At 45.2% G+C, this 15289-nt stretch overlaps 1 protein-coding gene across 10 annotated transcripts in view; it reads left to right on the top strand.

The window, feature by feature from the left end:
- Nucleotides 1-2900: 2900 nt before the first annotated feature.
- eps8a (epidermal growth factor receptor pathway substrate 8a) overlaps nucleotides 2901-15289 on the top strand; it is a 29673-nt gene continuing 17284 nt past the window's right edge. For 5 of the 10 annotated variants that reach the window (XM_014338346.2, XM_014338345.2, XM_042226723.1 and 2 more), the window contains exons 1-3: nucleotides 2902-3126; nucleotides 11817-11904; nucleotides 13639-13706. In XM_014338346.2, coding sequence (XP_014193832.1) covers nucleotides 11840-11904; nucleotides 13639-13706 — 133 coding nt within the window. In that variant the 5' untranslated portion in view covers nucleotides 2902-3126; nucleotides 11817-11839. Of the gene's footprint in view, nucleotides 3127-3477; nucleotides 6110-11816; nucleotides 11905-13638; nucleotides 13707-15289 lie in introns of those variants that run through there. The other 5 variants (XM_005937104.3, XM_005937102.3, XM_042226721.1 and 2 more) reach the window with 2 other exon arrangements.

The following is a 15289-nucleotide window of genomic DNA, read 5'->3' as shown; positions in this document are numbered from 1 at the left end:
TGTAGTTTTTGTATTTTACATGTAAATATTTTCCTCCTGCAGATTTGTAAGTAAACAACGTCGATGATGCTGTTTTATTCCAGAGCAGTTTAAAGAGTTAAAGCGACCGGTAATGTTGCTGATGGACCAATCAGAAGGCTCCAGTCAATGACCGCTCCTCTGGATGCTGAGGCTGTGGTGACCCACGCTTCAGTAACAAACAGGAAACTGTGTGTAAAGGTTACCCTCCACTGAAGCTTTCACCAGCAGGGGTCAGCATTGGCTGCATTACCTGCATGTCCTCAGCAGGCTTCCCTGTTTCCAGCCAGCCAGGAACAGGCTGTTAATGACTCACCTGGTAAATGAAGGCCACACTGACTCGTTTAAACAGGATTCAGATGTGCACTGTGATTGGTCCAAACCTGACCACAGTCATTAGGGTCAGCTATTTATGAAGCTCTAAGAATGGGGTGCGGGCCAAGTATCTGCATGATGGCCATAATCTGAGCTGTTCCAGTTCTCCAAAACACTAAGGAAAGGAGGGTCAGTGCTTCTTGTATTGTTTCCTTTAGCAGAGGAGATGCTGGCTGGACCATCCTTTATGAAAGGGGAGGAGAAGACACCACCCTATAATTCATAGTGACTGAGCATCTCACCCTTTATGACAACGACAATACAGAGCAGAAATGAGCATATAAATGTTCAACATAACAGTATTTTCCATTTCACCCATAACCTTCTGACATATTCAGTTTTTATCAGCAGCTGTTAAAATGACATGCTACATTTAAACGTCGCACCAGTGGAAGAAAAACTGCTTTCTGTTGACCTGCTGCTGCGTGTAGAACGTTGTATGAGCTCAACATTATGATCTATAACAACTGATCAGAGTGTGTTTAAGGTTCTGTGTGGTCACTGTTCTACCCATCAGGGGAGAAAAGGAATTATACACAGCAGGTAAACATAAGAAAATAAGACAGGTTTTACTTTACGGACTACTGGACAGATTTACTAAGTGGGGCAAATTATTGTGATGTCACAACTGAAGATGATCTGACAATGCGCTTTAAAGTTTCACACAAGTGTTTCTCTTTGAAAACAGGCAGGATTTTTCAGATTTTGTGCAGTTTGCAATTGTGTGTCAGACTTTTAATTCACATTTGCCATATTTGTGTGACTCATTAAGATATTCTCCTCCTGAAGGTGAAACTCTTACAAACACGTGTGCATAAGGCTAGCCGCAGTTACGAACTCTGAGTCTTTTCACAAAAGGTTTTACAGAAATTCCAGTCACATGACTTCCTGTTTTCATTGTCGTCACCATGACAATTGACTGATTTTTGGATTATTTTCATTACATTATTTCATCATTCACAGCTCTTCTCCCTGAGGATTCTGGCTAACAAACTGATCTCTGGGTTCAGGCCACGTGGAAGAGTCCTGACTATACTCGGATACTTTTACTGAGTACTAGTACCATGGTGTTTTACTGCAGGCAGAGGTTCTGCCTCTCTGTTGCTGAGTGTGTCCTGTCCCAGCAGGGGGGGCCCTCGCTGCCTTATCACTGCGAGGGCCCCCTTCTTCCCTGAGTGTAGGCTGGAAGGCAGCTTTAGGTGACCTGATCAGCACTGTCTCAATAAATTGAAGATTATTGGTTTATTGAGACATTTATAGATCAAAAATCAATATGTCCCTCATTTTGGAATATTTTTAAGATATTTATAGCTTTCAATGGCGAGCACTGAACTGGTGCACTAATAACATTCAATCCACAATAATGTAAAATCCATCTAATGTAAAAACAGGTTAATTACGTTTTTACACTGTGTTATAGACAGGGCTAACAGATGCTAACAGAAGCTAATGGATGTTAGTAGCAGCTAGCGTAGCCCAGCAGTGGAACAAACAGCAGTGTTACGGCAGAAAAGTTCAGCATATCCTCAGCAGCTCACCTATAGTTTTTATCAGTGGGATCTGAGCTTAATAACTGAGTCATCGACTCATGTCAGTGCGCCCCAGGGCAGCTGTGGCTACAATGTAGCTTGCCATTGCCAGTGTGTGAATGTGTGTGTGAATGGGTGAATGACTGAATGTAGTGTAAAGCGCTTTGGGGTCCTTAGGGACTAGTAAAGCGCTATACAAATGCAGGCCATTTACCATTTATTTATGTCTGAGTCCTTTCATGAAGTTTTGCAGCCTCCTCCAGAGTAAACAGATACACACTGCCAGCCTTTGCAAGAGGGAAAACTCCGAGCCAGATCTGAACCTGCAACTTTGCAGATGAACAGTAGCCCACATTTTTGAGGAGAACCCAAAATATCTATTTGACACATTTCTGGGTTTTATTCCAGATTTATTGCTAAGTATTGATATTATTCAAATGTGTTTATAATGTATTTTTTAAAAAGTAGTAGAAATATGCCAGTTGTTATGAGGTAAAATCTAGATTCAGTGTCTTTGATCTCTCTTGGCTGATTAAAACATTTTTGTCCTACAGCAGCCACCGTATTTAGCTTCTATCTAAATACAATATAGCATGTCCTGACTGCGGGGTTTTGGAAACAAATTCAAACGTACAGCTCTGTTATCACGTCCAAAACCCCGCAGTCAGGACATGCTATATTGATATATATATATAGATAAAAGCTAGCGAGCTAACTTCCTGCTAACTTCTAACTCCGTTAAATGTCATAAATTCCATTTTCATGGATGCCTGGATGTTAAACTCAATTGTTACACCTGGTAGAGCAGAACGCTGATCATTTTATTAAAGATGAAACACTTTAGACAGTTTTTCAACTCTCAGTAATCATTTGATATATGGACCTGCAGTAGAGTTTAGGCCCAGACACGGCTAGTGACGTCAGACTTAACGACCTGATTGGCGTGAAGGAGGCGTGGTCAAGTAGGCAGACTGTCCTGTCAGTCCTCACTCAGGGCACACACCGCCCTCTACTGCGGTCCGTTGCTTTAAAGCTGATCCAGCGTCAGCCGCAGATTAATCTCCGCTAGGAGCTCCCGCAGCCGAACAGGAGTGCAGTTATTCAGACACAGAGTGCAGGCAGGAGCCGGTGAAGCGCCCGGAGCTCTCAGCGCGGACTGTGCCATGTCTCTGTGACCTCGGGATTTTTGAAGCCGCACCTGCAGGTGAGTCTCCTGATCCGCCGCGGAGGGGGGGCGTTGAGGTCCGGGTTAGTCCGGCGGCTCTGAGCCGTGGGTGGTGGTCTGTGAGCGGCTTCGAGCCTCTGACCTCAGTGGAACTGCGGACCGGAGCAGCTGAGCTGCCCTCTGCTCTGTGGCAGCAGCCCTGCGGTCACGGGCTCCCACACCAGATTCCGCCGGAAAGATCACACACAGTGAAGCTGTGACCGCGCGCGCGCACACACATACCCGAGTCCTCTTTACCTGAAGCTCCAGTGTCTCGGCCTCAGTTCGGCTTCACTCAAAAACACAGACAGGGCTCAAGTGAGTGTAAATTAAACTTTTATGGCCGCGCTCTCTGTTGCTGTTGGTGTGTCTCAAAGAGTCTTAGTGGACTGGTGACTGGAGCTAAAGACCAACTTTAATGCCAGTTTATTCCGGATAGAGAGGCTAAGAGCGGGCAGTGTGTGCGCCGGAATGGCTGGAAGCTTCCATTTCAGCCCCCAGCTTCTCATTTACAGCCCACACCTTCATTTATTCTGGCTGGAGTCCAGTTCTTCTTAAATCAACAGAATCTTAAATGGAGTTTGGCACACTGTGTGTTCATAATAGTAAATGAAGGTGAAGGGCAGCTCCTCCCTGCGCCCGGGTGCTCGCTCTCTCCGGAATAAAAACACCTGCCTGCTTTTGATGGCGGATCCGAGCAGTCAGCGGGCAGGTGTGTGAGGCGGCCCAGGCAGCAGGCGACCCTCCCCGGCTATATGCACAGGGCTGCCCGGTGCTCCACTTGTTCGGCTCGGCCTGGAAGCTCTCTGCTCCTCCCGGTGGTACCGGCTAACACCTGGATTCATGTGGTGCACTGAACCTCGTGCCATCACTGCGGAGAGCAGAGCAGCTAGGTGAGTGACCTGACCGGGTCACAGTCACCTGATGTTTATCAGAAAGCTCCTTCCCCCATACACCATAATGAGCCTCTCTGAGGTCACGTCTAGGTCACTGTTACTTCACTGAAGTGGTTCTGACAGAAGGTGTGATCAGACCTGCTTCAGCTGTGTGTGTGTTTACTGCTGGAAGATGGGGTTGTTTTTCCTGCAGGTCAAAGGTCAGCGGGCTCTGAAGCTGAACAGTTGGAGGACCTTTGAGCTGGTTGTGTAATCGAGTGTTTGTATGTGGGCTTCCTGTCAGGCTGCTGCAGGCCACAGCTGGTCTTGGATCAGTGCTCTTCATGGGAACCATCGTCAGCCTGCCATCCTCCTGAGAGCCTCGCAGGATATTTCTGGATGTTTCCATGCCTGTGCTGCTCCACTCCACCTCTGATTGTGTTCAGCTTGGTGGTTGGAGGGTTTTGTCCATGGTGAGCGGGTCTTAACTGTGCTGTACTGTGCACCATAACTGACTCCAGGGTCAGTGGACGTGTTGTCATGAGGGTCTGTGTGTGATGTCAACAGCAGGTACAAATGGAGTGGAAACACGCATTATGATGATATCACTTATAAACTTTTCCCATGAACTCTGAGATCAAAGTGAAAAACGTCTGTCCCATCTTCTGGGCGTCTCCCTGGAGCTCTCCCTGTTTGGCTGTGTTGTGGTTGCTGTGACGACAGTGTGATGTAACCGTACCTGCCAGGTGTTGCTACAGGATTATGGCTTTGAAATGGGAAACTGGGGGCGGTTGGGAGTCGGGTTTCGGACTAAGCCAGCGGTCTGATTTTTAGCAGAACAAAGAGGAGGCAAGGGCGTCGGCACACCTGTTTCACCTGCGACTCACCTGTCTCACCTAATACCAGGTATCACACGCTGTCGTAAGGAGCAAAGACAGGAAGTAAAGGAGCTCAGGACCTCCTGAGGGACTGACTCTTTATTTACTGAAGCACACCACGGCCCGCCTGCCCCATCCTCCACACGGAGGGCAGCATGGACCAATCAGCATGGACCAATCAGAGATGATACTGTACTCAGAAACAGGAAGTTGAATCTGAAAGTTGAGACTTTGACCTGTTGGGGGCGCTGCGATGCACAAAGCTCGGTGAGAAGAATCTGAGGACATTTGCTGTGCTCTACTCGAGGATCCAACAACAGAAGAAGGAAACGCAACAACACGCTCACGTGTGTTAGGTACCTGATCAGAGTCGGTGATATCATCATGTATTAAAGTCCTGCCTGGAGACTGGTGTTTGGTTTCTGTGACACTACTGAATCGTCAAAGAGGAGTCGTGGGGACACATTTGGTTTATGAAGCCATGAAATGCCAGATCAACAAATCCCAGGTTCTTCTTCTCTGCTGATCAAACTTCTGATCCAGTCCAGATGACCTGTGAGCAATAACTGATCAATAACTGAAGATCTGTCTGCACTCTGAGCTTCAGGAGAAGCTTTGAGTCTGAATCAGAGGCTCTGTTGATCAGCTGCTGAAGATCAATAAGTAATCGTGACACTGAAGTGTGATCTCATCAGGCAGCAGCTGTGTGAAACAAATAACATTTTATTTTTAAAGCGGGTCAGCACCACAGATGAATCAGGACCCATTATCGCTGCAGGTTAGATTAAACTTTATTGATCTCCATGGGTGCGGTGGGCGTGGCCTGCTGATAAGATGCGTTTCCCTCACAATGAGTCATTTATTCTAAAAGAAAACAAAAATAAACCGCACATTTCCTTAGCGACCAGTTTTGATAACAGTATTGGGTGTTGCATGACTCTTCTGCACAGAGTAAACTGAGAGTTTTAAGCCCACTCGGTGTTTCCACTGCCACCTGTCAGTTGGAAGCCCCGCCCCTTCCCTATCCCCCACCTGTCCGTCATTAGTGATTAGTCAGGCTTAAAGCAGAGGATCCTGGACGCCAACTCGCTGCTGCAGCGAATCCCGGTGCTGCACCAAGCCCTGGATCCTCGCTAATCCACCACATGATGCTTGGAGTCAGAGAAGCTTTATTTGAGCCGTCTGCGGCATCGACCTCACACTCCGCTCACCTGTGGACGACTTGGACAGGTAGGTGCTCGCTTGGTTTGTTACCGAGGCTTTGTGGTCTGAGAAGACGCCGTCTGTGGGTTTGTCTGCTGCAAGGATTCCGCGGTTCAATTTCTGGATTCAGAATAATCCGCTCTCCAAGTTCTAACTCCTCCCTTTCAAAGCTGCTTCCTGTGATTGGCTGTCTCTCACAAACTGGTGGTCTCAGGTCACAACGATCTGAGTTTATCATGAATCACAGCATCTGCAGCCAGATGTTTTGAGTCCCGAGGAGATCTTTGTTAAACCCAAACCTCAGTCAGACAAGTGACTGATACTCCCTCCAATGGAAGCGAAGAGAACTGCTGATGTGAGTGGGCGGGGTTTATCCTAACCTGAACAGAATTTAGGACCAATAAACAGGGACTGAATGTCTGTGAATGATCCACGTGGCACAAAACATTGTATCAGAGCTCCTGAGGAGACAACAGGAAGTTGCTTTTATGCTGCGATTTTTGGATCCGCTGCAGTCGTCACTCTGAGGCTGCAGTTTGGCAGTGTGAGCCAGTTCAGCTCACGGTGCCAAAGGTTTCCTGTCTGTCCTCAGGGTGTAAATCAAGGGTGCCCAATCCCGGTCCTCGAGAGCTACCGTCCTGCAGCTTTTAGATGCATCCTTGTTCCCACACACCCGAATCAAATGAATGGCTTGTTATCAGGCCTTTGCCAAACACGATGGCATGCTGAAGAGGTAATCAAACCATTTGATTCAGCTGTGTTGGAGTAGGGATGCATCTAAAAGCTGCAGGATAGTAGCTCTCGATGTGCGGTTGGACTGTGTGTGTGTGTGTGTGTGTGTGTGTGTGTGTGTGTGTGTGTGTGTGTGTGTGACTGTGTGTGTCACTGTGTGAGTGTGAGGGAAAAAAAAAAAATCTGGTTCAGTAATAACATCAGTCTGGGTTTTTGTGCTTAGCTCTCTTCCACCTCATTGTTAACGTCACAGAGCCAAAGTCAGACAGACTTCAGTGTCCCAGCTGGCGTGGACGCCTCTTTATTCTTTTCCACTTTTGTCTCAAATACCTGCTGACGAGGTGGATTGACCAATCAGCAGGCCCACGGGGCGTGTTTGTGTTTGGCGGCAGGTGTAATCAGAGCTCAGAACTTCTTTGAGATCAGTTCAGTTCTGTGGCTCTGACTGGAGGAAGTTTCTGCTGAAACAGTTTGAAGCGCCCTTCAGTGTGACCTCCATGATGTCAGCAGGTCATGGTTGTGACTGCTGCCGTGCCTGCCACAATCTGTGTCAGTCAATGATGCTCGGTGTGTTTGTAGATGCACTTGTTCACTGAAACTCACTCTCACAGAGACGAGCCACTCTCCACTCACTCTGTGCAGTGTGCTCCTCGGTACTCCCTCGCTGTGAGCCGGTGTAACGAGGCCGCCTGTAATGGGCACCGTGACCCTCTGAGCAGGAATGAAGACTTCAGCACTTTCAGGATTACTCAGGATTATTTTTAGCCTCCTTTACTGCGCCGGCCCTCGCGGACCTGCTCTTGAACAAACTGCAGGTGGAAAGGTGCCTCCAGCTGTGGGTCTGAAAGCGGGTCAGCTGGCGAACACGTGCTGCAGCGTCCAATGTCAGCGCCACACGGTCACTGCTGATGAGTATGGATCTTTTCCGGAGGTGATGGAGCTGTGAGCGAATTGGTGTCAGTGACCCGATCACTGAGGCAATTTTTGTTTTACCATTTTATTTAATAAAGTGTTTCTTCAACATACAGTTCACATTCAAATCTGCAACAATCTTTAAAAACTGATTAAAAATAACACTATAAAATAAAAAAATGAAGAAATAAATGAATGAAATTATGTTTTTAAAGGTACTTGCTAGAAAAAGAAACCAGGGAAATCTAAAGAGACATGATTAAATAAAATTGGAAATGAGACAAAACACTGCAAATAATTGAAGTTACAAGAAAGTCATGAAAACTGATTTAAAAAAAAAATAATACACCGCCTAAGAAAAATTCTCACAAATGTAAATAAAATAATAAAGAAAAGAGTTAAAGAAGTCAAAATAATTTACAGAAAAATATAAAACTAGAGAACATGAAAATAAACATGTCATAAAAGATTTGAAAGTGAACTTTGAGGCATCAAACTGTTCCTCCTGCTGAAGCTGCAGAACACGCTCAGTATTTGGGTTACAGACCAATCGGAGGACGTTAATCAATGTCTCCTCACTGTGAAGCCAGTCACATGACTCATGACCGCCATCTGAGATCAGGGACTGGAAAACTGAAAATTGGAGGGGCATGGTGATGAAGTTGTGATTGAGCGGATGAGACGTGGCGGCGATGGCTCTCCTGTGTCAGCTGATGGTTTGTGAGGCAGCTGCAGACACCAGAAGCAGTTTCCATGGTAACAGAGCTGTTTCACAAGCAGTTTAATATCTGAGAGATGAGCAGAGTTCGTTCACCATCTGCACTGAGAAACATCAGTGAGGAAATGGGAAAAACTCTGAGATTTAAACTAAGAGGAGGAGTTGTAGAAAATGTCTTCTCTCTGAAACATGGATGCAGTGTGAGCGGAGCACTGGATTGAGGGTGTGTGTTCTTCTCCACCTTCACTTGTATTAGAGTTTGATCCTGAATTTGTTTCAGTGGAACGCTGTGAGGTGGATGTTTGTTGTCGGAGTAAAGATGGAGGGAAGCCGACGGTGCTGCGGTGACCTTCTGAACCCTGACATCAGTGTCATCTCTTTTATGTGGGTGGAGTCTCACGGTTCTTGCTTCATGTCAGACCTTTCCAGGTCTAGAGGCCCAGAGCGTGTGGCGGCTCGAGCAGGGTGTTTTTTCCAGTGTCGGCGTGGAAACGCCTCCCAGATCAAACACACAGTTAATGAGTGACCGACAAGGACGTTCTTATCAGCCTGGTGACTCCCCGCTTCATCTCTTTTCTTTAACATGTCACTCTCCTCTCCTCCCGCCGCTCACCTCAACACATTTATTATTCACAGCTGGAGTTCCTTTGAAAGCCGACCTGTCCTCACATCCATATTTTTGTGATGTCACAGCGTCCTATATTCATAATGTACACTCATAATAAACATGGCATTTTATTTTTTGTAGCCTGATAAGACTGTGGGTAACTGAGGGGGCTTTTAGGTGTGACTCACAGCGAGAATCAAAGTGAACTTTTTCTTTTCCTGACACAAACCAGTAGTGCTGGGCGATATGGAAAAAATATTTATCACGATATGAATTATTTTATATCACGATATACCACAATATTGCCACGTTTCCAGTTATTCTCTGAAAAGTTTCTTTTCTCCAACTTTATTTTGAAGAGACATTTAACGGAACTGTCACAAATGACAAACATACATTTTAGTGCAGCAATATAAATGTATCAAATGAAAACAGCTGTGGCCTTCACTTTTATTTTTTTTTGTTTTGTTTTGTTTTTCAAAAATTATAACCAAATGCCAGATGTACCCCCTCTTTTCGGTAAAAGTGCTTCTTCTTGAGCTGCCTGTGTAGCCGTCCTGTTGCATGTCCGGGCATGAAACTGCAACCTGTCGCGCATCCATCGTTTTGAGTTACCGTAAAGCATGTTGCAAATCTGGGTGCACGTAAAGCAGCACCATGTCGCAAAACAACAAGACGGAGTTTCTTTGTGAAAAACTTTTTTTTTTTTTTTTTTAAATTTACGCAAGAGAAAATAGAGTATGTATAGTGAGAAGACAACGCTGATATATTTGCCACAGGCTATTTAATTATATATTTTATGTAATAAATTATAAAATTAGGTTAGAAACGACAGAAGACAAACGGCACGATAGCCATTTTTCTATCGTTCACACGATATATATCGTCCTATTGCCCAGCACTACAAACCAGTTTAAATCTGTGTGCTTTTACTTTGAAATCCACATGGCATTTAAAGGATTAAAGTGTGTGTCACAGGATCGGTAAGGAGCTTTAACTCTACATGGGCGCACACACACCTAATCCCCACCTTCCTCCTGCTGAGTGAAGGATACCGGGAAACGTTCAGGAAACTCTATTTAAACAATCATGCTGTAAACGCCTCGTTATCGTAAAGCTTGCTGACCTCACAGCGCCATTGATGCCCCGCCTAAGATAAGTGAGAAAAGAAGAAGTGGCTCTCGCCGTGGTGACCGCATCTCCTCCCAGAGCAAATAGAGATGACAAAACTGAGCCTAACCAGCGTGATCTTTGACCCCTTCAGCTTCCTGGGGTGTCAGGAGGAGGTGGTGGAAAATGAACTTCATATCCATCAGAGTGGGCGGGGCTTTGTGGGAGTAATGATGAGGATTTAAAGCCACTGGGGCTGCACAGGTGGGTGGACGTGCTCAGGTGAGCAAGTTAAAGTCAGGATGATAAATTTGGAATCAGTGTAGAATCAAGCCAGATGCTGATGGTGGAGTAAAACGTAAATGATCATTCAAATTTCGAAACACTCAAATGATCCTGCAGTAGCGTCACCGCCCACCAGAGACATCACAGCCTTCAGACATGAACATTTAGAGCTGAACTGGATTTTCAAAAAAATTTATTTTCTGAACGTCATTAATCAGTGGCGTTGTTCCTGCGTTTGGATTGTATTGGTTTAGTGGAGAAGCACACACAGCGGATTATGCGGTTGGTTCTTCTTCATTGCTTTCTGTATCTGCTGTCTTTGTACCTTTTGAAAACATTGACGTATATTGGGCTTATTTGGGGTTGTGATGGCTTCCTGTCACGCTGGAGGCAGGGTCTCGATGAGGTCACAGATCCGGCCTTGGCCCTGGTCTCAGTTGGTTTGGGTTGTAATGCCTGTACCTTGACTCTTCCTCACCTTTGTGTCCTCATGTTTCTGCTGCTGTCACCCGCGAGGGCTCATGATCAGAGGAGCTAACCAGCTAGTGTATTTTGAGATGGTGTTTTGGTATTTTCACTCTGCTGTCGTTACATCACTTCCTGCTGTGGACTCATCTCTCCCTGATTGCGGTCTCACAGGTTTTCCTCCTCTGCAGCACAAACAGTATGGCTGCAGCCTGGTTACCATGGCTATGAGTCCCAGCTGAATGGCGCTGTGGGAAAAGTAATCACGCGTGGCTGCACTGTACATACTGTGTCATTAACTACCATAAATATGCTCGGGCCCCCTTTGTGTGCCACGCAGTTTTAATTTCCCTGCCGCTCCGTGGGGAACGCCCAACGAGCCATTAATGAGATGAACTCTCTGAGGGCGACTCGCCACTCAGCACTCAGAAACATCCAGATTAAACCCTCGCGTTTCAGCAGCCATCCTGGATGCTCTGGCAGTACTTGCAGCAGCCATGTTGGCGGTCAGGTGGTTGCTCTGTCATCGTAGCGTCCATACCTTACAGGTTGAACCACTGCTGCCTCTGCTGGATGTCAGAGGAACGGCAGCGTGGCAGCTTCATTTTCAGCTTTTAGGAGTTATAGAGTTTTAGGGGACCCACAGGCCTCTGAAGAGCTGCTGTTTGGCCTTTTTTGTGCCGTTTCCACTAATTTAGTTTTAGTAAAATGATGAGTTTTGACGCCTCAGCATATATCAATAAAATTGTGGTTTTACGGCACCAGTGCATTCCAGTAGTGTCAGGAGGTATGAGCTTTGTGCAGATGTTTGGTCACAGCAGATAAATGTATTACATTTACCCGGAGCTAGCCTTTGACCCAGCAGTGTGGTCATGTGACTCATGGTGCGTCTGCGTCTCTTCCAGCTGATGGTCCACCGTGAAGCAACATGAACGGATACGAACCTCCAGCTCTCGCCTCGGGCGTCTTCGGCTCCTACAGCTCGCCCATCAAGTGAGTTTCCCAGCAGCCTTTTCTGCTATTGGCCATGTTAGCCACGTTAGCTCACATGGTCACTTTTTGAATGTGAAACACTGTTAATAATGCTTACTCTGATATGAGGCATAACCTGTGCTGTTTCTGTGACACTGATTGTTTCTGAAATAAGAGAATCTCTTCAGGTTTTTAAAGTTTTATTTTAATACTGAGCTTTTACTGGACTCTGGTAAATTTCGTTCATCAATTCTTTAAGTAAATAACTGAGGTTAATGTATAAAACATTTTATTTTGAACAGTTTCAATTTTCGTTGTGTGTATATTTTGTGGCTATTTTTAAAATAGTTTAAACAATTTGGTAAGTATTAGTTTTAAATATTCAACAGATTTCAAAATAAGATTACAAAACTACAACTTTTCTTTTTAAAAATACCATAAAATACAACCATAAATTTGTGATGTAAATGAACTGAGTAAATTTAAGTGTAACTTCAGATTAATTGTAACGACTGAAATCTTTCATTAGTAAGTCTTGTATTATGAATTATTATAAAATAGTAATTATTATTTAAAACATACTTTTGTATAGTCTTTGGTAAAGCTTAAAAAATATTTACAGTTTCAATTTTAAATGTATTTGAAGTGTGCATGACAATGTTTAGTTTTGTTAATAATTCCAGTTATTACTGAGTAGTGCCCATTAAACAATTTTAATGATTAAGTCAGAACTTTTGTTGTTTGTTTGTAAAATGACAGTTTTTGGAGGGTTTTTGTGGCCAACTGAAAGCGTCTCTGAGTTTCTTATCCGTGCTGACGCTTCTCGTCTCGCAGCAGTAGAAGTTAAATATTACTGCAGCTCAGCTTCTCTCTGAGAAAACCTCAGATTAAAAATTAATGAAAACTCAAACCGGACACGCTTCAGGAGCTTTACTGGTCTCTGTTACGTCTATACCGAGCCATCTGCTTCTGTGACGGTGTTATTAAGAAATAAACTGAGATGTGGACAGGAAGCAGCTGTCTGACCTCCGGAGGAGCAGAGACCGGATCTCATGGTTTCTGGTTCTGAAGCAGGACCGTTCTGTTTTTCCTGGTTCGTGTGTTTATTCACTGTCCCCAGCCCTAAAAACATCAGCGTGTCCCTGCCCACATAAGAGGATGATCTGGGATAGACCAGCTAATTTCTCTGGCTTGGAGTCATATATGGAGACTGGATATTGATCTGAAATCAATGATTATTGATTTTATTTATTTATAAAGTCAATAATCATTTAAAGAGGGTCTCGCGTATAACTTCATAAGAATAACTTCCTGTGAGTTCCTGGCACAGATTCATTTGTGTGGCAATCATCAGCGGTGTGTCACATGACCAGCTGCTGTGCTGCGCTTCCTGTAAGGTGTCAGGTTTTGTGCCGGCGTGGCTCTGATGTAGTCTGTAATCGCGCTCATTCATTATAAACGTCTTCATGCGGCGAATTAAAGTGTGAACGTGCAAAAGTATCGAGTGACACAGGCGGGATGCCGGTTTGAGATCAGCACAGGAGGGGAGGCAGGAAGTGACATCATAAATAAAACTGTAACAGAAGCCAAACTCGGACACCTCCGAGATGAAGTGAAATAAAATCAAACACTCACGCAGTATCCCTGTCGGGTAAAATCACCTGGCGTCCAATCAGAAGCTGCTGTTGGTTGCATCATCAGCTGATCTCAGATCTGACCTTTGACTTCCTAACTCTGTTCTGCTTTCTGTCCCAGCGGCCATGATGCTCCATCTCCAGAGCCTGCAACGCACAAAGCCAAGACCAGTGCCAAAGCTCTTTACGGTGAGGACCCTCCTTCCTCCCTTCTCCCTCCTCCTCCTGGGAAATGGTGAGGCTGTCCTGGATCATTCTGGACCTCATTTATAATAAAGCTTGGTTCAGAGATGACATCCGTGATCGGGGTGGTACAATGGGTAGCTGACTGTAAGGTGTCTGCAGGTGTGAATGTTACCTGTGAGAGGAGCTGATGTTAGAAATGGTTTAAGGTCATGACGTCAGTGAGGACTAAACAACATGCACAGATTTCTCTGAACACCACATGCTGTAGTCTTCATTACTTCAGATTTAGGTGCTTTTATTCTTGAAACAAACTGAGACTTGGAGTTGAGTTTGAGACTCCAGGTGAGTCAGGTGAACTGAACCTGAGCAGGTAAAAATCCTCTGTGAATCTTTGTTTGATTTATTGGGTTTCAGAGAAATTAGACATGATCCATGACCTCATTATCTGCTTTATCTTTGTTCACAGGATCTGACGAAATCTATTTTCTTCGTTCGTCTGCCAAACACAAAAAGAAAAGTCACAGTGAGACGTGTGTGTGTGTGTGTGTGTGTGTGTGTGTGTGTGTGTGTGTGTGTGTGTGTGTGTGTGTGTGTGTGTGTGTGTGTCTCTGTGTGTGTGTGTACCGCGTTTACATATCTTTGTGAGGACCAAAACTTGGAATTTTACTATTTTTGGGGGGGCCAACAGTCCGTTATGGCAACAAAAGGCTGTCCCCATGAGATTGAAGGCATTTTGAGACTCAAAATGTGGTTTTAGTGTGAAAGTTACAGTTAGGTTATGGTTAGGATTAGGCATTCATTTTTGATGGTTAGGGTAAGTCAATTAGATGTTCCCACCAAGATATGAAAGTGTGTGTGTGTGTCGTGTTTTGCCTCGTTTGGGCGTTACGTGTTTGCAGAGTCGATGTTTCTTGTGAAGCATCGATTATCTTCAGACAGAGGTTTGAAGTCCAAACTCGGGGGTACGACTCGTGTTGTCAAACATCTGTAATGGGACAGATGTTTGATTCGTGTGAGCTAGCCCTCAGGTCTTACTGTGAACACGTGTGCAGTAGCTCCTGGTCTCTATCTCCTATGATCTCCGTCACAGTGAACTTTACCTCAGTGAACATGTGACTGAAGTTCAGACCTCCAGCTTTAGACTCTTCAGCCATTGACTGAGGCCTCCTCAGTTCATCAGCAGGAAATCAAATTTTATGCTCACATTGACATTTACCACAGCTGTCCAGCGGGCCTACTGTTGATATAAACTTCAGTTGGAGTCGCTGAGTTAAGGCTGAGTGTGAGGTAAATGTGATGTGATCAGGAGCTGCAGGATTATGGAGCTGCTGTGTGTGTGAATGTTCTCACTGCAGGAACGATTCCTGCTGAAACTTTCTGCCGTGTCTGAGGCAGAAGGAAGATCTGCAGTGTCCAGAGACTCCAACCAGGATTTGGACGGCTGAGGGTTAACCTCGTCAGAGGCTCAGTGTTTCCTCTGAGACATGTTTTCAGTGATGTAGGATCTGGTTACTCTGCCTGCTCGGGTCATTCGTGGGATACAAGTCGGCTGCTGTTCTCCAAACTTTTGAACTTTCAGCTCTGCT

The sequence above is a fragment of the Haplochromis burtoni genome, unplaced genomic scaffold (genome assembly GCF_018398535.1).
Source record: "Haplochromis burtoni strain Fernald_Lab_line unplaced genomic scaffold, NCSU_Asbu1 Contig_224, whole genome shotgun sequence".
NCBI classification, from domain to species: domain Eukaryota; kingdom Metazoa; phylum Chordata; class Actinopteri; order Cichliformes; family Cichlidae; genus Haplochromis; species Haplochromis burtoni.
Note: the sequence above shows the minus strand (reverse complement) of the source record. Positions and strands in the feature narration are given on the sequence as shown.